Source organism: Muscardinus avellanarius (genome assembly GCF_963383645.1).
Source record: "Muscardinus avellanarius genome assembly, chromosome: 10".
Lineage (NCBI taxonomy): Eukaryota > Metazoa > Chordata > Mammalia > Rodentia > Gliridae > Muscardinus > Muscardinus avellanarius.
The window spans coordinates 87,092,105-87,118,776 of NC_137796.1; the positions used below are offsets into that span (position 1 = coordinate 87,092,105).

General features: G+C 43.1%; 1 protein-coding gene across 1 annotated transcript in view; it reads right to left on the minus strand.

Moving 5' to 3' along the window:
* The window catches only part of CALN1 (calneuron 1), a gene marked incomplete at both ends in the record, with an annotated part of 508,467 nt that overhangs the window by 181,777 nt on the left and 300,018 nt on the right, over nt 1-26,672 (minus strand). The window contains one exon of the mRNA XM_080704208.1: nt 4,280-4,392. Coding sequence (XP_080560334.1) covers nt 4,280-4,392 — 113 coding nt within the window. The remainder of the gene's footprint in view (nt 1-4,279; nt 4,393-26,672) is intronic.

Genomic DNA, 26,672 nt, shown 5'->3' on the forward strand with positions numbered 1-26,672 from the left:
TTAGCCACCGTAGCTAAGTAAACAGACACACACACACATGCACATGAGTATACACACATGTATGGATTTCTATTAAACCTGAAAAACCACTCATGAGCTGGGAATACAAACTTTCATCCAGAAAGCACTGGAGGTTGGGGTGTTTTAACTACTCTACCTTCACGCTGTCTCTGAATGTGGCAGGGGAGGTGACTGCTGAGAATTGATAGATGTTTTTGTTCTCCCTTGCTGGTCATAAAATTCTGAGCCGGGGTGAGCGCCATACGTCTGCGCATCCCAACATCCATTTAAATATTTCAGGATGGAATTTTCCTCCTCTGTTCTCTTTTCCACACTCCATCTTATCACCCTGGTTGAGGAGGAGAGTCTTTTTGGCAACACACACACACACACACACACACACACACACACACAACACTTTTGGAGCATAATGCATGCCTAAATTATGCTAGAGGCAGTCAGTAGAGAGTAAGAGAAAGACCTCCCTGTGCTCTAGACACTACTGTGAAGGATGTGGAAGGGGAAGGCCTCCGTGGAAGGTGTAGGTTAGGTACTACTGCTCCTTCCTCTCCAGAATGGGGCCAGGAAGAATGCTTAGAGGCGGGGATGCCGTGGCACATTCCTTTAGGCTAGAGTGGGCCCCGAGGCTGAAGGCAAAGGGTGGAAGGATTCAGAGGAATAGAGAAAGAGAACACAGAAAGAGGCAGGCCAGGAGGGGAGGCCACTTAAGGATGCCCTTCCAGAGTGGTAGACCTACATCATCTGAAAGATAGTCAGGAAGGAGACGATGTTTCTTTATGATGTGTGTGTGTGTGTGTGTGTGTGTGTGTGTGTGTGTGCGCGCGCGCGCGTATTTGATTTTGTTTCTGGTACTAGGAATTGAACCCAGAGGCATTCAACTTCTGAACTACACCCCAGCCCATTTTGCTTTTGAGTTTGAAACAGTGTCTTGCTAAGTTGCTGTAAGTGGCCTCAAACCTGCGATCCTCCTGTCTCAGTCTCCCGAGTTCTGGATCAAAGGCGTGCACCACCATACCTGGCTTCCATTGTCTTAACTCTGTGCTCATTTCTTATTTCTGCTGGAGACTCTATCTGTCTGTCCTTCAACTCTCTAGGCACGCTGCAGGGCTACTCAGTTTGAGACAGTTCCCCAGATGTGCACCAGCGGTGTCAAGTTCAGAGGCCCTGGCTTCCTCTTTCTGCTTTGGGATGCCCTCCAGGACGGTGTCCTGTCTCTGCTCATCCTCATTCATGCAGCTCTGCCGTCCCTTCCCGTGAGCTCATCCGTGTCTATGATCTCACCCAGCAGCTCTGGTGAATCCCTAATCTGGCTCCCCAGCCTCGCCTCCCGCCCTGGCTCCAACCTGATTGACCTTCCTCCTCTAGATTGTCGGACTTCGCCTTATACTCCTTGTGTCCAATTTAAAATTCACCTCCATGGAGACTTGTCTGTCCCTCCATGATCTTATTCCTGTCTGGAATAGCAAGTTGGAAACTTTGGCAGCAGCTTCTCCCCGTCTTTGTCCTGAGGCCTGAGTTCCTTTTGCCCAGGAACCTTCAGGGCTTTCCCTTTAAACTGCATCTTGGTTTTCGTGAACAATGTCCCTGTGTTTATTGCCTCTGTCCCTTACCAACTCTCCCACCACAGGCCTGGAATGCCCTCTTGTCTCTCTCCGCACTCTCTGTCACCCATATTTCAAGGTTCAAAGCCAGTGCCCTCATTTTATGAAGCTTATGAGCCCTTAAGACCATGTTTTTTTCCTTTCTGGAACTTGTATTCATTCTACTGGAAACAGCAGTTACTACAGGCTTGCTGGGGACCCTGTGCCAGGGCTGAGAGGCTACAATAATGAAGCCAGGGCCTCGGAGGTATCACAGTCTAGCGAGCATCACACTCATTAGTCATATCTTTGTTTTTTCTCTCTTTTAATTGTGTTTCTCTAGCCAAATCATTTCTTCTAAATATTCTTATTGCTACATTATAATTGCATATCATAGTGAGATATGGAGTGATAGAAACATCCGTGCACATGGTATTCCTTGTGCGTTTCCCTTCGGATTCCACCCCATTCCTTTCCTCCCCATGGGGCCACCATATGGCCCAGCTATGCCACTCTGGGGGATCTTCCCAAAAGAACTGAAATAAGATGAGCATAGGTGAGATAGGGCACACAGTCGGGGCCTTAGAAATATTGTCAGGAGTTTAGACCTAAAATAAGAAAGAGTAAGAGTTCCCCAATCCTTCCCCCTACTTGTCCATGAGCAAGTGAGCAGACACTTTGGAAAGAGAAAGGAACTGTTCCTTAGGGAACCCAGGGTCATGATCCAGGAGCTCTTCCTAATATAAACAAGAGAGAGCCTGTTAAAAGGCTGGAAAGAGCTGGGAGACCGTATGTAACCTAAGTGCCTTGCTAGGTATAATAACTTTCAAACCTACTCCTCCCCTCTCCAAAGTGAGAGACGGAGGGTACAAAATTCACAGGAGCCCTTTGATCGAGGCTCTGTTCCGTGAGTTTGTCAACTGAGCCATTTAGAGGTAAATAAATAAAGAAGCCTGTCTCTGACTTCAGTCTCTGAAAATCCTGTCTCGGGAATCAGGGGGAAAGAGAAGAAGGGGAGACTGAGTCTCCTGCAACATAGGAACACACACGTTTCCATATTTACTTTGCAGTACTATTTGCAATAACCAAACTACAGAACCAGCGTAGGTGTCGGTCAGGTCAACAGATGAATGCACTATTAAATTCTGGTGTATATATACACCGTGGAGTTTTACTTAGTCATAAAGGAGAACACAGTTAGGTCATTGGCAGGAAATGGATGGAACTCAAGACTATTATGCTAAGTGAGATTAGCCAGCTACAGAAAGTGAAAGGCCATATGTATTCACTCCTATGTGAAAGCGAGGAGAGAGACCAGGAAACAAAGAAGACTTCAGATCAACGAGGGGGGACACTCGGGGAGGGAAGCGGGACTCGGGGAGTGGAAGGGGACTCGGGGAGGGAAGGGGAGTGGAAGTGGGACTCGGGGAGTGGAAGGGGACTCGGGGAGTGGAAGGGGACTCAGGGAGGGAAGCAGGAGGTGAAAGGAGAGATCTGATGATGGAAACAATTTAAAGAATTCTTTATTCATTATGAAGTTATCTCTAGCCAGATTCTCAAAGGGCCATGTCTGAACTGTAAAACTCACAATGACTGGCATACTGCAGGGCTGGCAGCAGCTCAAGGCTTGATGGTTATACGTGTGGGCACTGTGAGGTCTGGCTGTGAGGCCTGGCCAGAGGAGGTGGAGAATAAAGAACCCCAGCAGTGGTGGGAAAAGTGGCCCTAACCAACCCCTTACCCCAGCCGATCCGATGCCTCCTCCCAGATTTATCTCCAAATAAATCTCTTCCTGCGATTGAGCTGTGTACTCTTTGTCCCGATAATTACCAACATATGATGTTTACCAACAATATGCATGCTGGGTATCAGAATAAGACAAGAGATACATTCCAACTGTAATCATTATCTAGGTTAAAGTAATATGTTTGGTGACGAGAAAGACTATATCAAGAAACTAAAGAAACCATGCTATGTTTGAACGATGTTCTACATGTCTAACCAATAATTCAGTTTAACTTGACAATTTATTTTACTTATATTTTAAAAATGATAACCCTTTCTCCAAATTCCATAATCACAAGATAATAGACACATTTTAAAATTAGAAAAATAATATAAAAATCACTTAGTGGCATGTTAATAATTAGAACGTACATATTATAAATCTCCTGAGAAATTTTACAAGACACAAACAGGAGCAAATCGAGAAGCACTGGAGACAGTGTCTTAAATAAAAGCACTCTGTCCTATTAAAGGGCAAAAGTGTTGACAAGATGCAAGACATGAGGCCACCATGCCACTTTCTCAGCAAAGACCTCCCAGAGCCAGGATCAAAGACAGACTGACTTGGATAATATTAATGCACACTTTTTAAATGTCCCTAGGAAAAGGCTTTTATAAATCAGAAGTGGAGAAATCTCATTTTTCCCAAATGTAAAATGTTTACTATGGGGAGATATTTTACTCCTCTGAACCTTAAATAAGTGTAGTGAATATTCTTTTTTCAGAGAACCTAGTATGGACATCAGCTTAGACATCTGATTCAAGGAAAGTATGTCATTGCTCCAGCCCAAAGAGATCGTTGTGTACCGAACAGAAGCTCAAGAATTTCGGGTCAAAATTTAGTACCAGACACACGTTCACTGCCAAATTTAATCTTAAAAAAAAAATCTTACCTGCCAGAATATGCTGTCTATTGTGTTTCCAAGAAAACCGTCACGACCTTCGGAAGACACCAGCTTGGGCCCCAGAATTGTCATGAATTCATCAAAGTCCACCTGGCCATCCCCTGGAAGGAGAAGACATCAATATGAGTGGAAAGGGAGCTGAACTTGACCTACTCTCCCCAGTGTAACAAATACCTCTATGCTCTTATTGGTATAAACACAGGAAATGAGAAAGAGCTGGTAGCATTGCTGAAACGTGCTCAGGGTTCTTTTTTTTTTTTTTGCATACTGGGGATGGAACCCAGGGTTATTCTACTTCTGAGTTACACCCCCAGCCCTATTTTTTATTCTTTATTTTGAAACAGGGTCTCACTGAATTGCAAAGGGCCTCACTAAGTAGCTGAGGCTGACCTCGAACCGTGATCCTCCTGTCTAAGTTTCCCAAATGCTAAGATTACAAGTGTGCACCACCACACTTGGCTTTTGGCGTTCTTAAAACATCAAACGTCCCACCAAAAAATGGCAATTATTAGTACACCTCATAGCACATATTCACTCTTCACCATTTGTCAGTATGGCCACATGCCTCATAACATCATTTTTGTCAGTGATAGACTGCATACAAAACAGTGGCCCCATAAGTTTACCAAGGAGGTGGGAAATTCCTGTCACCTAGAGACACTGAAGCTATTTCAGTGTCATAACACAACTGATATGTCTGTGGTGATGCTGGTATGAAAAATCCTACTGTGCTGTAGTCATATAAAGGTATAGAGCATGCAAGTATTCACAGTGCATAATACTTGACAGTAATAACAAATAACTGTTACTAGTTTATGTATGCAATATATATATTTTAATCTTTAACATAGAGTGTATACCATCTAATTATACAAAAAGGTTTGCTGTAAACCAGTATGCCACATTATTCCAGCAGCCTCGTACATCATGTTTGCTGCCTCTACTGATTTGAATAATTTTTCCTTTTAACTTTAGAAAACTTCATCAGTAGCATCTGGGTGTGGTGGTACAGGCCTGTAATACCAGTACTTGGGAGGTTGAGACAGGAGGATCACAGATTCATGGCCAGCCTCAGCAACTTAGACCCTCTGCAACTTGGTGAGACTCTGTTTCCAAATAAAATAAATAAATAAAAGAGGGCTGGGAGTGTAGCTTGGAGAAGAATGCCCTTGAGTTCAATCCCCAGTACAAAAAAATTGTAAAAAGGCTGGGCATGGTGGTGCATGCTTGAAATCCCAGCATTCAGGAGGCAAAGACCAGAGGATCGCAATTCACCGACAGCCTCAGCTACTTAGCAAGGCCCTTCGCAACTCAGTGAGACCTTGTTTCAAAAATAAAAAGACTAAACAATAGGGCTGGGGGTGGTGTACCTTGAAGGTACAAGGCCTCTGGGTTTCATCCCCAGTAGCACAAAAACAAAATAAAATAAATAAAAAACTCTAGGAGCAATAAGATATATATGTGCATGTATAGGTATATATATATATATATATATATATATATGACATATATGTATGATATAGGATATAGGATACATATCTACAATATGCTATATTGTACATATGGTATATTGCTATATATGGAAGTGTATGAGTGTGTATACATATACACACACACACCATAATGTTGATGTATAATAGGCTATACGATCTAGGTTTGTGTAAGTACACTCTATGATGTTTGCACAGCTATGAAACCACATTTATTTCTCAGAGTATATCCCATCATTAATGTCAGTGGAATGACTGCATTTCTACCTAAATGTCCAACCAATGCCTCCGTTATCATGACCACACCTGCTCCTGTAGTTAGAAATTGCCCAGTGATTAGAAATGGTGGCTTCTTTCTTGTTGCCCACACATAAATATAGCCATCCATCTTGCTGATGCTACCTCTTAAACACCCGTTGGTGCTCTGTCTTCCTCATTCTCCCGATGGCTAGTTCTCTTTACAACTATGGTGGATATTATTAATTCTTCCAAGAATTAATGTTCCTAATTATGAATACAAGGTTAGTAGTAGAATGCCAGTGGATTGGCCCTTGGCCCTCGTACTCTTACCTCTACCCTGTCTCCCTTATAGTTCTGAGGTTACTTTCTCCAAAGCCAAGCCAATCATGCTCTATAAACCTAAATAGCATCTCTGCCCCAAAGAGAAAAACCACCCCAGCATATCAGTCAAATCTCCCTGTCTCTTTTGTACCCTTTTCTTCCCCACCTTTGAATGAAATGTCACACTTTTTCGCAGCCCCAGGCCTGTGTGCACACTGATGCCTCCTCCTGGGATGCCTTCCCCAACCTGTCTACCTGGTGAGCCCCATCTGGTCCTCTAGAATGGAACTGAAACATCGCGTCCTCCTTTTGTTTCCTTTCTGACCCTTCCTCACCTCACTAGGCAGAGTTGGCCAAACTTCCTTTTGTGTCTCCTACTAACGTTGGGCGCATCTATTCTCAAACTCACCACCCTGTACCCCAGTCACTATGTGTATATCTGTCTCCCACCTGAATTAGGAGTTCTGTAAGGTCAAGGAGCAGGTCTGAAATGTCTTTGATATTCAACACCATAATAAACGCCCAGGATGTACTTGGAGAATGAACAGTTTTGGTGTCTTTTGCCTGTTCTTTCTTTTGCAGTTCAGCATCTGTTGGCTCTTTCATGGCACACACAATACTACCCCAAAGGTGGACTTAGCCACTTCACAGACAAAAATGAACCTCTGAAGGTATTGCTCGGGATGTTTCCACAGGGCCACTCCACCTAGACCTCACCACATCCTCATTTTGGCGCCAACCAGGGAGGACAGCCCAGGTGTCTGCACATAAGACGTTGCCAAAATGCAGGCACATAAACAAATCCACCCTCGGAGCACAGCTGCCTTCAAAGAGCACTCATTCAAAACGCATTTCCAGAAGCCAAGCCAATGTCATCATCAAGAACTCGATAATTCAGAACGGATAGTCCAGAAACAGATCCCCGTGTGGATAAAAGTTCAGAGAGGACTAGGGAGGCGTGGCAAGTCAGGGGAACAGAAACGATTAAGCCACCAAATCGGGTGGGACAAGTCAATGAACTACTGAGAGGAAATCAATTTTTCTCTCACCACTCCACAAGATAAAGGGATCTAAAACTTCACCCTCACTTGGTAAGCATAAGAATGTGAACTCGAGCAAGGATGAGTTACTGTCCTGCCATTCAGATTAGCGAGTCCTTCTAAAAGGACTGCTATTCAATACTCAGAGAGGGAAGGCTCTCCTTACACATGCCTGGTATGCTTGTTCTGGGTATCAGCAAGCAGTGCCTATCAAAAGCCTATAAAATGCTGGTTCTTTTAAATCTAATAACTGTACTTTTTAGAGAAAAAAAAGAAAGAAAATTACCTAGAATGGAAACAACATGTTTGCCCACAGAGCATCATCCAGAATTTGTAAAAGTGAAAAGTTGAAAGCTAGAATAAGAGAAAAATGGCCCAGTCTTCCTTGCATTTGACACCTCTACACGCCAGCTCTATTAGGCTCCAAGTCTCACACAGGCACAATTGTTATACTTGTGCACCAACTCTCTGCTCACCTCAGATCACCTCCACCTAGCCACGCTGGGGCTGAATGGCCCAAAATCTCAGACCAGAGCAAATATTCAAAATAGAGACAGGATCACCCCACTGGAGTGAAAAGGAAATTTTAGTGGATAAATATTCTTAAGTATTGCAATCATTTGTGGCTCTTTTTGGGCCACTGCGCATAAACAGATATTTAGTATATCTGTGCTATTAAAATAGTATATCATGTGCTATGGAAATATCTGTCTTGGGAGGTTCCTGTGGGCTAGCCTATTAGAAGAAGGAGGAGGAAGAAGACACTGAGAAACACTGGATTCGTGGATGTCCCAAGCACTCATTCAGGTTCCTTTTCTCTAGGCTCTGGAACACTGGTCTATCAACAGCGGGCTTCATTCTGCCCATAACCCACTCAGATTAAGGTCTAACTGCTCACAAAGTCTTAGAAGCTTAAGGAAATGAGCTTCAAAACATGTCCACCAGACTGGGTGGCTCAGGCTCCTGTCCCTGGTGCACTGATCTCTTTCTTGGGCTCCATCAAATATGGCAAAACCTGTGCTTCTCAGCACCAGGAAAATGAGGCTGCCTTTGAATAGCCTGCCTTCCAGGTAGGAGGAGAAGAATAGAGACCACCCACCTCTTGAAACCTTCCCCTGGGGGGAGGCAAGCCTGGCGGTGTGAGACTGGTGCATCTCAAGGGTCAATGTGGAACTGTGGTCCAAGTCATCAAAGCACCAGGCAGTGCTCACAGATGGTGTCCTTGGCCAAGGGCACTATCAGACCAGAAGTCAACAAGAAGAAACGAAGCTTCTGAAATGCATGTCGGCCCAGGTGAAGAAAGCAGCTCATTTGCTATTTAAAACCCTTGGCCAGATGGGAAGCCTCGGGAGGGGCACTCAGGGTCTTGTGGGTCGCAGGACTCTGCTGTTTTCGTGTGAACTGACAAAGGAGATCTAGATCATGTGATGATTTACTTCTATCGATTTAGGTAAGGACATTTGGAATCCTAGATTTTTTTCCCCTATTGGTCAAAATATGGCTTCTCCCCCTGTGATACTGTGATTTATAATGAGAAATCTAGGCCTGGTCTCCATCCCCATTTCCAGGTCCACAGCTTGTGAAGCCCCCAAAATTTCCTAAGTGATAGACTGCAAAGAACCGCCTTTGTTCTCATGTTTGGTCTCTGGACCCAGTTTCTAACATAAGGCTCCTAAGAGTCTCGGAAGTTTCTGAGTGATAGGAGTGTCTTTGGTTATGATGTGGCAACTCCTTTTTGTGTGTGTGTGTGTGTGTGGTACTGGGGATGGAACCCAGGGGCATTTTATCTCCAAGCTACTTGTCCAGCATTTATTTATTTATTTATTTATTTATTTATTTATTTATTTATTTTGTGGTACTGGGGATAAAACCCAGAGGCAGTCTACCTCCAATCTATACTCCCAGCCCTATATTTTATTCTTTATTTTGAAAAGAGGTCTCACTGAGTTGCAGAGCACCTCACTAGGTAGCTGAGGCTGGCCGCCTACCGCGATCCTCCAGTCTCAGCCTCCCAAATGCTGGGATTAAAAGTGTGCGCCACCAAGCCTGGTGTTATATGATAACTCTTGGTGGGTTTCTAGATGGGGAAGGGTCACTAGGAAGACCAAATCATGCTGAGAAGCTAGAAATTTCAGCTCGATAGCCCATCCTCCAAGGAGAGGAGCTAGATATTGAAGTAATAATTGATCGTGAAGCTTCACATAAAGAGGTATAAAATCCCTGAAGTATGAGGTTCAGAAGGCTTCTGGGCTGGAGAATACGTGGATACTGAGGAATGACACATCTTTTTCCCCCACACCTTGCCCAATTGTTTGTCTTCTATCTGGCTATTCCTGATTGTAATAAAACAGTAAGGATAAGTCAAGCACGATGATAACCTGGGATTCCAGCTGGCCTATTAAGTGGGGCGGGTCATAAGCACTTCACCTGTGGAATCTATTGCTGATTCCAGGAAGAGAATCACAGGACTGAATTTTATTATAGGACACTCAGAATGTCCATGTGGAACTGAAGAATTTCTTACCAAGGTTTTGAGAAAAGCCCTCCTTTATTATCCAGGAGTACTGAGTGCCATGAATGAAAGGAGAGGGAAGGTTTTCTTTACCCATACATTTTTGTAACTCTGGTTGAGCAAGGAGAGATTCCTCTAGGCCCACATTTGGAGGAACAATCAGAGTAGGTCCCTCTACTCCTTCTGTTAAAAAGTTCTCCTCTTGTACATTTTACAGATGAGAAAACTTAGACAAGAAAAGGTGAGCAGTAAGAGACTACACTACTAGAGGGGGGTGTGGTGGTGCACGCCTGTAGTCTCAGCACTTGGGAGGCTGAGACAGGAGGACTGTAGGTTTGAGACAAGCTTCAGTAACTTAGCAAGACTGTCAGCAACCTAGCGAGGCCCTGTTTGCAAACAAAAAATAAAAAGGGTTGGGGTTATATCTTGGAGGAAAATGCCCATGGTTTTAATCCCTAGTAACACACACACACACACACACACTCACACACACACACACACTACTAAATCAAGGTCATACAGCCAGTACGTGACAGTTCAGGGGCTCAGTTCTAAATCCCAATATAAACCCCAAAGCGAACCACTCTCTTTCAAGTCAGAGACTCCAGCACAGGGTCCTGGTATAGCTTCATATCTCTTTTTAGAGTTTGAGAGTAAAAATGTGTTTTTTCTAACTGGGCCTTGAAAAAGGAACTTAATGGGCAATGGGGAGAGAAAACCTTCAGGAATCTTACTGCAAATGACAACTGCCTAAAAGCCACATGCTTCCAAACTGCCACTTTGCCTGTGACCAAGGTCGCAGTCCATTCCCCACAGAGAACCAATTCCCAGAAGACCCAGGCCTCCCACGTAGAACCCTCCATGAATCTGATGCCTCTTCCCAGGAGAAAGCAGTGGTCTGATAGATGAGGACTGCCCAAGCCACAGGGTCACATCAAGCTACCATTACTGATTCACTTCACGTGTCTCCAAAGAAAAAGATGGAACCCTTCCTGACCTGCCACCTTTCATAAAATGCAAAGGATCTCTACCTTGCAAAAGCTTTACTTAGTTAAATCATTTTACGGATCTTGAACAAGAAGGTAGAAAGAGAAAGAAAGAAAGAAAGAAAGAAAGAAAGAAAGAAAGAAAGAAAGAAAGAAAGAAAGAAAGAAAGAAAGAAAGAGAAAGAGAGGAAGGAAGGAAGGAAGGAAGAAGGGAGGGAGGGAGGGAGGGAGGGAGGGAGGAAGGAAGGAAGGAAGGAAGGAAGGAAGGAAGGAAGGAAGGAAGGAAGACATTTATTTTGTACCAAGCCTCCTTCTCCAGCTTGCAAATATCATGATCCACTTAGCGAAAAGTACAGGAAGCCTGCCTGCTAGGAGTGCGTCTTGATGCTTCCCACTGCTATGTGAGTCAAAGTAATGAACTTGAACTAGGGCAGGAAGCTGCAGGAGGGCCAGGGCTGTGCAACATTCATTAAGACCAACCAGCTGAAACTTTTACAAAGAGGCACGGTAATCAGAAAAATCACTGCAAAATAAAAGGAAGAAAAGAGATTTATGGGGGGAGGGGCATTAAAGGGCAAGAAGAAGAGAGTTCAAGGTAAAGGAAAAATGTCTGTCTGAGGTTCCATTCCAATCAACTAGATCCCAAAGCATGCTGAGAAAGAGCCAAATGAGCGGGTGATGCACTGTGGGACAATAGAGAGATGCAGGAGGTTCGTCTCAGCCTCCAGGATCCTGAAATCCATTCCCCAGGACAGAAACAAGTGAGTGGAGTGACTGACCTAAAAGCATGGTGCTAAGACAAAGCACAGGCTTAGACAGAGCAAACGGGCCATTTTCAATGGCTCTGCGTGTGGACGGGGAAGATTCTAACAGGCTGAAGAGAGATGAGGTGAGCAGCCTGAGCAACGGGGAGGACCCCAGCAGGATAGAGAACCCCTGGAGCAGCGACTCTCCTCCCTTAAGGTGGGATCCAGGGTTTCTATAGGAGGAAGGAAGGATAAGATGGGTCCAGAAGGACAGGGCAGGCTGGGGGGCTTGTCCTTCATGCGGTTGGTCAGAAGTGTCCACACCTAGGTGTGAGAGCATTAATACCATGCTTACCAAGGATTCATCTGGTAACCGTGCATGGGCTGGATCACAGGGACAGAGTTGGCCCTAGAAAAGATCTTAGGTAAGACAATAGGAAAGGAGGGCTACAGTAGAGCAGGGAGAACAGAGAAGTAGACTGGGAAGGGTATTTTAAATGAACATGGCAAGCCCTGGCAGCCAATGGGCTAGAAAGGGAAGACGCAGGGGTTACTCTGAGGTTTTGAGTCTGAGGTATTGGAAAGACCACAGGGCTGACTGGGAACAATGAAGAAAGCACGAGGAGGATGCTTCCGGTCTCTCTCCCTGCTTCCCAGCTGCCATGAGTTGAGCGGCTCTCCTCTGCCGTTCTCCAATGCGGTGATGTTTCTGCCTTGGAGCTGGCTGACCGTGGACTGGACTTCTGGAACTGTGAGCCAAAATAAACATTTCTTCCTCTAAGTTGTTCCTGTCGTTACAGGAATACAAAGCTAACTGAAAAAAACACTATACTCTAATAACCTTTTTTTTTTTAACTATACATGCACACAGCATCGTATGGTACAGCTTAAGTAAACAAAATAAAATTTATTTTAAAACCAAAATGAATCACAACTCCCTCCTCAAGCTCCCCAGTCTTATGGACTTTCCCTGGCTCAAGATGAAGCCTAATGCAAGCTAATAAGTATACAACTCTAGACTTCCCTAAATTGATAATGTCTTCCCTCCTTGGACCTGGGCCCGACTCAGGCTGATGATTCTAGAACGAGGAAGAGGAAGGAAACAGGGGTCTGTTGCTGCTTGTTTGTTCTCACTCTTTCCTAGTTACATCCCCCTCCTCAGCAGTCTCCAGCTCTGGTTCGCTGAGATGGCCGCTCTCCCAGGCCAACCTGCCCTCTCTGCTTGGCTATTTAAACCACTCCAGCTCCACCAGACTGCACATGCTTTAAACTCCAGCCCTCATGAGTCAGCGTCTATAAACAGCTCTTAGGAAACACTTAGCTCAACTCTCTACCCAAGGAGGCCAAGGAAAACTCAGAGTCCACCACCAGCTCTTCCCATGGCATTCCTTTGCCTAATGCTTTGTCTTCAACCATTAATGAAGCCTTATGGGCTGTATCTGTCCTTGGCCACTTCCTGTCTCTCTCCCTGCTCCCCAGCTGTCATGAATTGAGCAGCTCTCCTCTGCCCTGCCCCATCCAAGAATGTTTCTGCCTTGGAGCTGGTAATCCATGGACTGAGCCTCTGAAACCATGAGCCAAAATAAACCTATCCTCTAAGTTGTTCTTGTCAAGTGTTTTGGCCACAGCAATGCAAAGCTGACCAAAAAAACCTTCACTCTAATAACCTTTTTACTATATGTATGTGCCCCCTAAAAAAATTATAGAGCCAGGCATGGTGGCACACACTTGCAATTCCAGCATTTAGGAGGCTGAGATAGAAGGATTGTGGTTCATGGACAGCCTCAGCTTCTATTTAGTGAGGTCATTCACAACTCAGTGAGACTCTGTTTCAAGGTAAAGAATAAAAAATAGAGCTGGGCATATAGCTCAGAGGTAGATTGTACCTGGGTTCCATTACCCAGTACCACAAAAAATTACACACACACAAATATATATATATATATATATATATATATATATATATATATATAATCACAGTCTTAATCTCCAGTATGCTTGTATTTGGCAATAGGACCTTTAAAGATGTAGTTAAGGTTAAATGAGGTCATAAGGGTGGGGCCCTAATCCAGCAGGACTGGGGTTCTTACAAGAGGAGGAGGAAGCTGGGTGTGGTAGTGCATACCTATAATCCCAGGACTTGGGAGGCTGAGACAGGAAGGTCGCAGGTTCAAAGCCAACCTGAGCAATTAAGTGAGACCCTGTTTCAAAATAAAATAGAGCTAGGGTATAGCTCAGAGGTAGAATAATAAATAAATAAATAAATAAATAAATAAATAAATAAATAAATAAGAGATACCAAGAGTGTGCACACACAGAAGAAAAGACCATGTGAAAGCAAAGAACATGCCCACCTACAAACCAAGGAGAGGAAGGAAGAGGCCTGGGTAGAAACCAGCTCTGGCAGCACCTTCATGTTGGAATCCCAGACGCCCAAACTGTGAGAGAATACATTTCTATAGCTGAGACTGCCAGGCTGCGATGCTTTGACCCAGCAGCCCAAGCTGACGAAGTCCCGGAGGCAGGGGAGAGCGATGGGCAAATGCTGGCCGGCCACACAGGACCTCGCTCAGCCTGCAGGTAGTGAGATTACGTAGCCTGCATGCAGTTCTAAGGCTTGGGAAGAATAACTTGAATCTGATCGGATTGCTCTTAGCTTTAGGGGAAAAATCTCTGGCCCAAGAGTACTGTTTCTATATCCTGTTACACTGTATGAGGCAGGAGGTAAAAGGCAATGGGAAGAAACAGTCTGAGAGGAGAACAGAGGGCGAGGCGTGCTCGGGAAACCAAGAGAGACCTTCGTGAAAGGGCTGGCGGGTGGTCTCTAGCAATGTGAAATGCTAGGGGGCCAAGTACGGTGAGTCTGCAGAGGGGACCTGGCAGGGCTGATGGCTGGAAGGGAGACAGGGCAAAACCATGTTCTTGTCCAGAAGTTTTATAAAAGGGACTCAAGAGGAGAAATGTGGTTGGAAGGGGATACACTCAAGGTTGGTGGGTTACATGTTGGAGGGACCCCCAAAACATACTACCATGCTTAATGGTTCACTAAGAGGTTTTCCAGGACTCATCATGTAGGTGTAACTCACAGTTATGACTTATTATAAGACACAACCATGAAAGGGAATAGGTACATAAAGCAGGGATTAGAGGTAACCACGCCCCAGATTTCAGAATCCTCTCCCAATGGAGTCAAAAGGACATGCTCACATCCTCCAGCAATGAACGAGGCAACACGTGTAAAATGCTGTCTACCAAGAAATCACACTGGAGAATGACTGTCCATGGTTTTTACTTGGTTCTGGTCACATGAGTACTCTCTGCCTGGCATGTACTAAACTGCAATACTCCCCCAGGCAAAGCGAGTGCTTAGCATAAATCACACCGTTCGCACAAACCATCAAGGCACAGTGAACTACTCCTGTCGACTTTGAGAACAGTGGGAATCATCCTCCTGAAACCTACTTTCCCAGACACCAGCCAAGGGCCACCCTTACAAGCAGGCCTTTCTAAGGACCATGTGCTATGCAATCACTTTACTCCATACTCTTCCACTCTCAGTCTAAGGCCACAGCAATTTATCAAAATCAGTATTTCCATTAAGGCAGGAATAAACGTATAGCTTTAGAGCTTCTCACAGTTCAGAGTCATATCTAAAATTTTATACACACACACACACACACACCAATTTTGAATTTTGGAGGGGCACTAGTTGAAGCTAGAAGTATTCTACTTTTGTGTTATACTCCTAGCCTTTTTCTTTTCTTTTTTGTGGTACTGGGGGATGGAACCCAGGGGCTTTTCTAACTCTGGGCTATACTCCCAGACCTATTTTATACTTTATTCGGAAATAGGGTCTCACTAAGTTGCTGAGAGCCTCACTAAGTAGCTGAGGCTGGCTTCGAACCCGTGTGATCTTCCTGTCTCAGCCTCCCAAGCGCGGGGATTACAAGTGTGCACCACCATGCCGGCCTTCATATTTTGTTTTAAAACAGAGTCTTGCTAGCTTGCTGAGTCTTGCTACTTGTTGAGGCCGTCCTAGAACCTGTGATCGTCCTGTCTCGGCTTCCCAAGTACTGGGATTGTAGGTGTGCATCACCATGCCTGGCTCCAAAGATAGATCTTACAGCTGCTGGAGATGCCAGGTAGGGCCTTCCTAGATCTTAGCTGCTTAACTCTGTGCAGCTTCATGACTCTGTCATTATTCTGAAAGAACCGTTATAGACTTTGGGTCCTCTGCTTGCAATTTACACACAGCAGGCTCTCCCAGTTCCTGAACTACCTAATCCTCCCTCTGCCAGCAAAAGTGAGATGGAAGCCTGGACAACCCAGAGAAGTTCGCCTGCTTCCAGAAACTAGCATCCCCAAAGCTCCCCCATCCCCTGCCCAACATGGGAGCTGAATACAAAGCACCAAGATTTTACTAACATAGAATAAAATCAGAAAGGATGCTTTTATTTCTCACTCACATTAGGATCAGAAATGTCAATGGACCACAGCACAGTAAGAAAAGTCAAAGAATAGTAACATCAGACCCTGGTGTTGCTACTACCATCTCTGAACTTCTGTCTCCAAAGAAAGGCAGGAGCTAATCATGTAAGGTCTGTTCTCAGGAAGTGTTAAGACTTTGTGTTCGGAGCTAAAACTCATTCCCTGGTAGTTTTTCTCATGTATGTGGTAGGTTTGTCCAGGGATGGTCTCCTCAGAGTAAGCCTAGCCATCCTGATGTCCTGACGATAAGACAGACTGTAAAGGATTTTATTTTCCATTCCTATTGCTCGTATGTACATGTCTCCCTTAAGGATCTACATGGGAGAGAAAGTGTCCAGGCAAGACAAAACCAGGCATCTTAAGAACATGAAGCCTACCTTCCACTCCAACAGTCATGGGCTATTTTCCAACCTTTGCAGAATAGTTTTGGCTTAAAATGGTTTTTGTTTGTTGTTGTTGTTGTTTTTTTTTTTGTCATCTAAAATACATTAGGGCCAGGCGTGGTGGCGCACACTTGTAATCCTCGCACTTGGGAGGCTGAGGCAGGAGGATCCCACAGGTTCGAGGCCAGCCTCAGCTACTTAGTGAGGCTCTCAGCAACTTAGTGAGACCCTGTTTCCAAATAAAGTATAAAATAGGTCTGGGAGTATAGCCCGGAGGTAGAAAGCCCCTGGGTTCCACCCCCAGTACTACAAAATAAATAAATAAATAAATAAATAAATAAATAAATAAATAACATTAGGGATGAATATTCTTTGAGGATATAGTTGTAATGACTATAGAATCATCTTGACTTCAGGATTAAAAAGACCGAGGCTAATTTCTAATGTATCTTTTGCTCAACTTGCTATGAAAGTATTTACAAAAGTAGAAAAGAACAAAAATTAACAGCGGTTCTAGAAAGCTGAGAATAACCATGGTTCCGTTTGACCACATGTGGAGAAAACCACGGTTTCAGTGAAGCAGACAGAGAAATAAAAGTGCTGGTCTGTTGGCATGCACCGGCCAAGAAATGGTAGGAAGGGGTGTGAGCATTGCACACTGCCCACCCCAAGCCTAGAGGCCCACTATCTGCAAACTTGGGCAGCCAGGAAGCAGCTTCCAACTGAGAATGCTTGGCTACTAGGTACTCTACATCTGGTTCCCTCCCCGTAGTCTCTTTCCCCTTCTTTCCTAGTTCCTCTCTTTCAACCTCTGGTTACAGGCACAAGTACAGCATATCCCACAGGCTACTGTACCAGCATGAGCCTGCCATGTGGAACATCGGGGCCCCCAGGGGCTCCAGGCGCCTGCTGTGGAGAGCTCTAAGTAGGGTACAGATGATGGGAACCAGGGTGCAAGATACGGTGGGAGTTATCACTTTGAATACACTACTTCCTATTATGACTCTTTAACCATAAATGTTTCTTATCAGATTTAGAAAATTTGGCAAGTAGGAGGAGGAAAAAAAAATAAACTCTGTCCAGCATTCTTTCCCTGAATACTTACAAGATACCAGAAATGGCTACCACACACTTCACTGGGATATTCTAAAACCCGAGTGAGAAGAGAAGATAGCCAATGAGGCCGTACATGCTGATAGTTGGCCGACAGTGTGCAGAATTGGCAACTGGGGGAAGGGAGGTAAAATAGGGCTTAATCCAAAAGAGAAGAGAAATACTTTGAATGCCTACAGGAAGAATTAACTCCCAAGTTTATTCACTGAGAGAGAGAGAAGAAAGTTTAAGAAACATCTGTTTGGTGTTCCGTTATGTTCGATTGAAAATGGCCGTGTGTAAAAAATGAGTTTTTCTAGACCTGCCAGGATGAGGTTAAAAGACAGGAGAGAAAGGAAACAGGACCGGCGTCAGGGCAGAGGCAGGGCAAGGACACTAACAAAGCCCAAGTCTGCTTGAGGCCCATTGGCAGGACACTGCCGTTTTTAATTGAAGTCGGCGAATACTTACCCAAATCCATTATGTGGCAGCCATTGTGCTAGGCCCTGGGGATGCTGCAGAGAGAGGGGAAGGCATTGGAACTGTCCTCTTGGAAATTAGAATTCAGGAGAGAAAGCCAAGGCCTGAGAGGTGCTGCGTGTTGTAAAGGGGAAGGACCACAGAAGCAACCAGCAGGCGAATCGGAAACTGTCTTGGACAGTGGCCTTGAAGGGGTGACCAATGCAAGGGCTTCTCAAAGGAAGCCATCCCGAGGTGGGAAAAGTATTAGAAGATTCTGCATATGTCTTCCTATACTTTTTAGCTTATATGTTGGTGCATGGATTATTAAGGTCAAAATGAAATAATAGAATAGTGCTTATATTTAATATGACAACACAGAACAGGGTACACGAATTGAGAAAGGTAGAAAAGGAGATGAATGTATATTTAAAAAGTCAAAAATCTGCATATATAAGCTTTTCACTTATACACTGTGGGAGGGGGAGGGGGAGGACTGGGGATTGACCTATCGCCAAGTTACAACCCCAGACATTTTTATTTTTTTTTTATATTGAAACAGGTTCTTGCTAGGTTGCCGAGAGTCTCACTAAGTTGCTGAGGCCGTCCTTGAACCTGTGATCCCCCTATCTCAGCCTTCCAAGTACTGGGATCACGAGCATGTGCCACCATGCCCAGCTCACTTATATACTTTTACATTTCTTTGTTATTTCAGAGCAGTGTATTTGTATATTAATTTTATGTAGGTAAACATAAGTGATATTTGAAAAATGAATTATGTAGGGGAGAGGCAATTGCAATAGTAATAAATTAGCAGAATCATGGACAGTCCTGTATAATCCAAAGCCCTAACTAACTCTAAATACAGAGGAAGTAAAAAGACGAGAGAGATGATAAACGACAAAAATTTGAGACTTGAATTTCGCTAAGGGTGAAAAAATACCACTATCTGAGCATATTCAAAAGCACAGCAACAAGACATTCTCCTGAGCTGGGGAGGATAGATTGGATGTACTCTCACTCAAGAACAGGTCAAGAGGTCAAATCTGATCATAGGTACCATGTATTGTGATCAATGACATGCCAGGAACCGAAGTAGGTTTTGCATTACTTTCGATCTTGACTCTAAAACACTCGCTTTGTTCCCAGGTCACGTTGTTTTCCAAGATAATAAGTTAAGCAATGCAGTTACTAAATTATCAGCCATATACTGAACACCGTGGCAAACAAAGGCTACACCTTTTCTAACATTCACGGAACATTTATAAACATAGGATTAGATGCTAGATCAAAAAAGGAAACATCAACTCACTTGCCAAAGTTGATATTAGCAGGTTACATTTTCCTACTGAAACCCTCCAACACCCCCCCCAAAAGACTTAATAGTAAATCACCTTCAAATTAAAAACATCCTCTCCTGGTCAATAAAGAATACAACTGCGAGATTAATAAAGTTTATGGAAAATCACAGTCAAGAACACACTTCTCAGAAGAAGTGCAAACGGCCAATAATTATATGGGAGAGGGGAGATGCTTCACATATTTTGCCATCAAGAAAATGCAAATCAAGCCAGGCGTGGTGGCGCACGCTTGTAATCCCAGCATTCGGGAGGCTGAGACAGGAGGATCCCGGTTCGCAGACAGCCTCAGCTACTTAGTGAGGCCCTCTGCAACTCAGTGAGACCCTGTTTCAAAATAAAGAATAAAAAAAATAGGACTAGGATGTAGCTTGGGGGTAGAATGCCTCAAGGTTCCATCCCCAATACCTAAAAAAATGCAAATCAAATCTACACTGAGGGCTAATGATATTGAACACAATTGCAGATATTTATTGGCAAATATTTATTCAGATACTTATTTCTTCTTTTGAGAAATGTCTATCTTCTTCTTTTTTTTTTTTTTTTTTTTTTGAGCAACTGGGGATAAAACCCAGGAGCATTCTACCTCTGAGCTACTCTCCCAGCCTGATTTTTAAATTCTTTATTCTGAAACAGAGTCTCACTAAGTTGTGAAGGGCCTCACTAAGTATTTGAGGCTGGCTGTGAATCTCAATCCTCCTGTCTCTGCCTCCCAAGTTCTGGGATTACAAACATGCACCACCACGCCTGACTCAACTGTCCATTTTTTACTATTGATTTTTTCAGTGTTAAGTTTTTTGTATATTCTAGATATTAGCTCTCTCTCAGAGGAGTAGCTAGTAAAGATCTCTCGGTCTATAGGCTATCTCTGTATACTCTTGATAGTTTCCTTTGCTGCACAGAAACTTTTAATACCACCCCACTTAACAATTCTTGTCATTTCCTGTACTTTGGGGGGTCTTATTAAGGATGTTTCTATCAGGCTCTATGTTGGAGCATTGGTCCTAGGTCCTCTTCTAGTCATTGCAAACTTTGAGATTTTTGTCTCACCTGTCAGAATGGCTTTTAACAACAACAACAAAAATTCTAAATCCTGGCAAGAATGCAGGAACAAAAGAATTAAATTCTGTTGGTGGAGATGTCAACAAATATAACCATTATAGAAACTAATAGGATGGTTTCTCAAAGAACTAAAAATACAACTACCATATGATCCAGCTCTACCATCCTGGGTATCCACCCAAATGAATCAAAGTGAGCATACATTAGAGATGTGTGCAAACTTATGCTTCCCAGAGCACTCTGCACAACACCCAAGTTATGCCATACACCCTAGATGCCCATCAATGGATGAATGGATAAAAAGTGTTATAGACGCGCAATGGAGTATTATTCAGCCACAAAGAAGAACACCATCATGTCGTCTACAGGAAAATGTATGGAACTGGAGATCACCACATTAAGCAAAATAAGCCAGACTCAGAAAGACAAGTATTCCCTGTTTTCTCTCGAAAGAGGAATCTAGAATTTTTTTTTAAAAAAATTCAACATGAAAGTGAGACTACTAAGAAAGGGAATGGGGCAGGATAAGAAGACGATAGTGGGGCAAGATGCCATTAAAATATATTATGTGCACGTATGGACATGTCACAAAGAAAAGCATTATTTTATATAGTTAAAGTGTGCTAGGAACTATAATGAAATGATAATGAGAACATGACAGACCTCACATAGGAAGGAATTAGTCAAAGTTGTCCCTGAGGGTGAATTCAAAGCACTACAAATAACTTCATTATTTTATTTCATCGTTATTTTTTGTGGTACTGGGGACTGAAGCCAGGGACATTTCTATCTCTGAGCTACACCCCCAGACCTGTTTTATTATTATTATAATTTTAAATTTTGAAACATGGTCTCACTCACTTGATGGGGGTCCTGCTAAGTTGCCGGGGCTGTCTGCACACCTGCAATCCTCCTGTCTTAGCTTCCCAAGTACATGGATTGCAGACCTGCACCGCCAATCCCAGCTTCATTATTTTTAAAGATTGAAAACCAGAGGAAAGAAAACATTCAAAGAAAAAGTTAGAAATCTAGGTAATAGAGATGATAAATATAATTAGGGTTAGGGCAGGACTAGACAATTTGAAGATATAAAAATAGATGCAGTCACGCTACATTAAAAAAAAAAAAACAGAGAATTCTTTGGGGAAAAAAACCTACAAAACATATAGATGACTGGCAAAGGTAACCCAGAAAGATTCAATTAAAATTACAACTGTGAAGCAGGGCCTAGTGGTGCATGCCTATAATCCTAATACTTGGGAGGCTGAGACAAGAGGATTGCAGGTTCAAGGCCAGCCTTGGGCTAATAGCAAGACTCTCAGCAACCTAGCAAGGCCCTGTTTCCAAACAAAAATATAAATAAACAAACAAACAAACAAACAAACAAACAAAGAGGGCTAGGTGCAGCCTGGAGGTAGAACACCCCTGAGTTCAATCCCCAGAAACACACACACACACACACACACACACACACACACACACTACACCAGTAAAGAGCTACAAGGCAACAGAGCAAGTAACGTAAGCAAGAAAATATAAAAGATAAAATTTTTGAAATATTTTGTATAACTGAAAGTGAGTATATCTTTAAATTCTTCATTAAAACCAGTTTTAGTGGAAAAGAATAATTTATGGGTAGTGATTTAAGAAAAAGTAGAAAGCAGCAGAATAAAATTGAAAATGGTGAAAAGCATTTTAAAAAAAAAAAACTTGAAAAACTTCTGAAATTACGAAAAATGACAGGAGTTGTTTCGTGACATTGAGAAACAGACTTCCCATGTTACATTAACTGTTTCAGGACAAGGAAAAGAGGAAACACCAAAGTAACTCTGACAGCAAAATGCAGAAAAACAGCTGACATACCTTATACACAAAAATTCTGATGTCATACCTAGAAAATCTAATTTCCCATGCACTAAAAGCAGGGTCTACCGTGGCCAAGTACAGCCAAGTAAGGCTTTCCAGGACTTAAGTCCAATTTAATATTAGAAAAATCAATCAATATAACAAAGCAAATCAATGGATACAAGAAAGAATGTGGTGATCTCTCTGGATGCTGCAAAGGACCTGGGTAAAATCCAAGATTCTTTCCAGTCTTTTTTTTTAAATCGAGAAAAGAATCCTTCCTTAGCAGAGTTAGAATGCTCTACATCAAGGCAACAGCATATATCTTCATACTCGGGAGGAATTCCCATTAAAATAAGCAATATCCCAAGGACGCTGGCTATCATTTTTATTCAGTGTTGTTCTCTGGATGTTAGGACTTGAAATACAAGTCAGAAATGTGGCTGTGGGAAGGGAGAAAAGAAGATTATCAGAACCCAGAGGACAGTATGATCGTCTATCTGGAAAGGAGAAACGACTCAATTTCAATTCTAAGGGATTTGGTAACAATGGATGGGTAGGTAACCAGGCTAACCTTTAAAAAAAAATCAATAGCTCTCTCACAGGACCATAACAACCATTTAGAAAATTTAACGGCAAAGAAGATTCTGGAGTCTGTAGGTGTGGGGCAGCAGGAGCCCCAACGGCCTGCTCCTGACAGCGTTCCAGAAAGTCCTTTCAGGAGCGCACATGAAGGTAGGCACACATCTGGAGAGAAAAACGGAGAAAAGAAAGAGGGCTTTCACTTCCCCCAGGGAACGAAGGAAGGGAGCGGCCTCACCTGTGGGGCCCCCTGAAGGAGGTCTGCACCTGTTCACCGTCTCTGGGGGACATAGGGTGGGATCTTGACCCCATGGACTCCTGACCAACTAGAGAACCTTGCTTTCTGGATGGGGACTTCCTGTCTCTGCGTGGGGTGGGGGACACAAAGAGATGCTCACTTCTCCCGGGTCAGCCACTACCTGGGGGAAAGCAGTGAGCTCCTCTCTACCTGCTGTTGGTCTGCCTCTGCCCTTGGCCCCTCTGGCTTGGCAGAGGAGGAGAATGGAAAACCTTCTCTATGCATGCAAGAGAAGAACACAGTGATAAAGGCGGGGTAACCCAAATGGAGCCTGGGGAGCACCTGGCTATCACCCATCTACAGCGAAGGAAGAAGTGCGTGGGAATTAAAGGAAGAAAGGAAGAGAATGTGCAGGCTGGAAGAGTGGCGTTAGAGCCCACCTGAGATGCTCAGGAAGCAACAGCCTGATTTCCAAATGCACAACTTCACAGACGGCTGAAAGAGGGGTGGGTACCTGCTGGGAGTCAGGCTGGTAGGGTGGGGCCAAAGGCAGGGAGACAAAGAGTGGGAGGGCAAAGTGGACAGACCTGCCTTCTAGATCCCCGGAGCCATAGCCAAGGAAGGTCAGGAATTCCCAAGAAAGAATATAGGGCTGGTTGTGTAGTGGCACAACCAATCATAGTATTTTTGAGGCTCAGACTGGAGGATCTCAGGTTCCCAACCAGCCTCAGCAAGTTATGGTGAGGCCCTCCACAACTCAATGAGAACCTGTTTCAAAATAAAAAATAAAATAGGGCTGGAGGTGTAGCTTAAAGGGAGAATGCTCCTGGGTTCAATCCATAGTGCCATAGAAATAAATGAGTAGATAGATGATAGATAGATAGATAATAAAAACAGATAGGAAGACATACTATTCATAATAGCTAACCTTCATTGAGCACTTTCTATCCACCTGAAACCATGTTTAGAATTATATGTTAACTCACTTAGCCCTTGCAATGCCTTTATGAGGTAGGTATATGAAAACCAGAAGAAACAAACCCTGGGACCTGGTTCAAATGCTGGCAGTCTCCAGTTTCTCTGATTTAACCACAAGGTCAGAGATTTTTTTTATCATACTGATTAAGCAAATAATAGACAAAAATTATCCTCATGTAAAGAAATTGATTCTAATTTATAATCACAAAGAAGAGACAAAATAAGCTTAAAATTCTATTTAAGATCCATATAAAGAAACCTGTATAACTTTAATGAGATGTAAGATCCCTTTAAAGGAAACAGAACACGCTTTGGTTCTTAATGGAAAGATCATTGTAAAGATGTTAGTTCTTCCCAAATTAATTGATATGTTTGATGCTATTCCAATTTAAAACCCTTATGGGAATTTTTGAAGATTTCCCAATGATTGTTAAGGTAATTTGGAAGAATGAGCAGGCAAAAAAAAAAAGCTTTAAAGAGAATTAAAAACAGCAATGCTGTGTCTAACATTAAAATGTGTTAAAACTATAATAATAAAAAGCACTATAAGAGTAGATAGACAAGAATATAGGATGGTTCTGAAATACAGATCATAAAAGAGAAACAATTGAATTGAAAAAACAGAAGGTTTATCTGACAAATGATGCCAGAAAGATAGGTTAAGAATCTGAGAAAAAAACAATTTTACTGCTCACTATTTATCTGTTTGTGTATTATGTGTTCATGTTGCGGTCCTCAGGATAGATATGCATCATGTTGTATTTAAATCAGCTTGAACCAGAATTCCCATTTTTGGCACTTGTAATTGAACCCTGGGGCATTAACCTCTGAGCTGCAACCCCCAGCCCTTTTTATATTTTATTTTGAAACAGGGTCTCATTAAGTTGCAGAGGCTGGCCTTGAACTTGCGATCCTCTTATCCCTGCCTCCAAAGTACTGGGATTACAAACCTACACCACCATTCCTAGCACTTTTTATTTCAGGATATAAATTAGAGGAATTATATAAAATAAGGAAAAACTTTTCTAAGTTTAAAATCAATTTGAAGCCAGGCACACACCTAGAATTCCAAGACATGGGAGGCTGAGACAGAAGGATCACAGGTTAAAGGCCAGCCTCAGTACCTCAACAACTTAGACACTGTTTCGAAATAAAAAAAAAAATAAAAAGGGCTGAGGGTATAGCCTGGAGGTAGAATGCACCTGGGTTTAATATCTAGTACCTCCTTCCCCACCAACTATCAATTTAAAAAACCCAGAAAAGTAAAATTTCACAGACTTTATGACACACACACTGCATGCCAAAACTGTTGGCGTGGTGGCGCACGCTTGTAATCCCCACACTTGGGAGGCTGAGACAGGAGGATCACGCAGGTTCGAAGCCAGCCTCAGCTACTTAGTGAGGCTCTCAGCAACTTAGTGAGACCCTGTTTCTAATAAAATATAAAATAGGTCTGGGAGTATAGCCCGGAGGTAGAAAGCCTCTGGGTTCCACCCCCAGTACCACAAAAATAAATAAATAAATAAATATTTAGCAATAAACTAGGGAAACACTTCACCACAACCACAGCAATGGAATAACGTTCTTTAACTACAAAGAACTTCATTAAAAGATGAATACTAGAGGATGTAAACAGATAACTCACAAAGGAAAAAATACAGATGTGATACTCGTGGAAAGTGTTTGACTTCAGTAATATGAGAATAAATGCAAATGAAAACAATAATATAGCATTTTCCACATTCCCGGTGTTTTATTTTTAAGCGAGAAGACTGAATGTGCACAGCGGTCTGCCGAGCCTTCTCACTCAGGCTGATGGGAACAGGTATCGGCACAGCCTTTCTGGATGCTAATTTGGCAACGTCGTTCTAGATCAAAAGTTCCTTTTTAACGTTCTTTTCCTTTGATTCAGTAATTCTCTTTCTGGAATCTCTCCTAAGCGAGTGATCAGAAACTTGGACAAAGATCTGTGCATCGCGCTGTTCATCAGAGCGTTGTTTATGAGCGCAAACAATGGAAAAGAATAAAGAAGTGAAATAAGAAATTAAAAAAAAAACCAACCCACCACCCAGAGATGACATTTGCATGTTTTTTTTTCCCATTTTCTTCTAAGCCACAAAAATAAACAAAAACTCTTTGTCTTCCTGCCCTTTTTACTTGACATATGATTGAGAACATTTTTCATGTTATTAAAACTCTTCACACCTTCCAGAAGGCTATAGTTTTCTCAATTGGTCCTCCTATTTGGATGGCCTGATTGTTTCTGTAACGGCACGCAATGTACTTGTGATAAGCTGTAAGAGATTTCTCTCCTTAATGCTTTCAGTGTCCATGTGAAATTATTCTTGAAGGGTAATGGTTCTGCTGAGGCAAGAATTCAGTTGAATCCTGATGAACTTCTATGGACCATGGACCACGGCTTTCCGAGTGGTACAGAAGTAAGCGGTGACTTGGCATCAGTAGAATGTTATGTAACTACCTTCCAGACCATTTCACACAAAATTAGAACTGGATAGAAAACAGCTCTTCTGGGGCCCCACCATTATGCCACAGATTAAAAA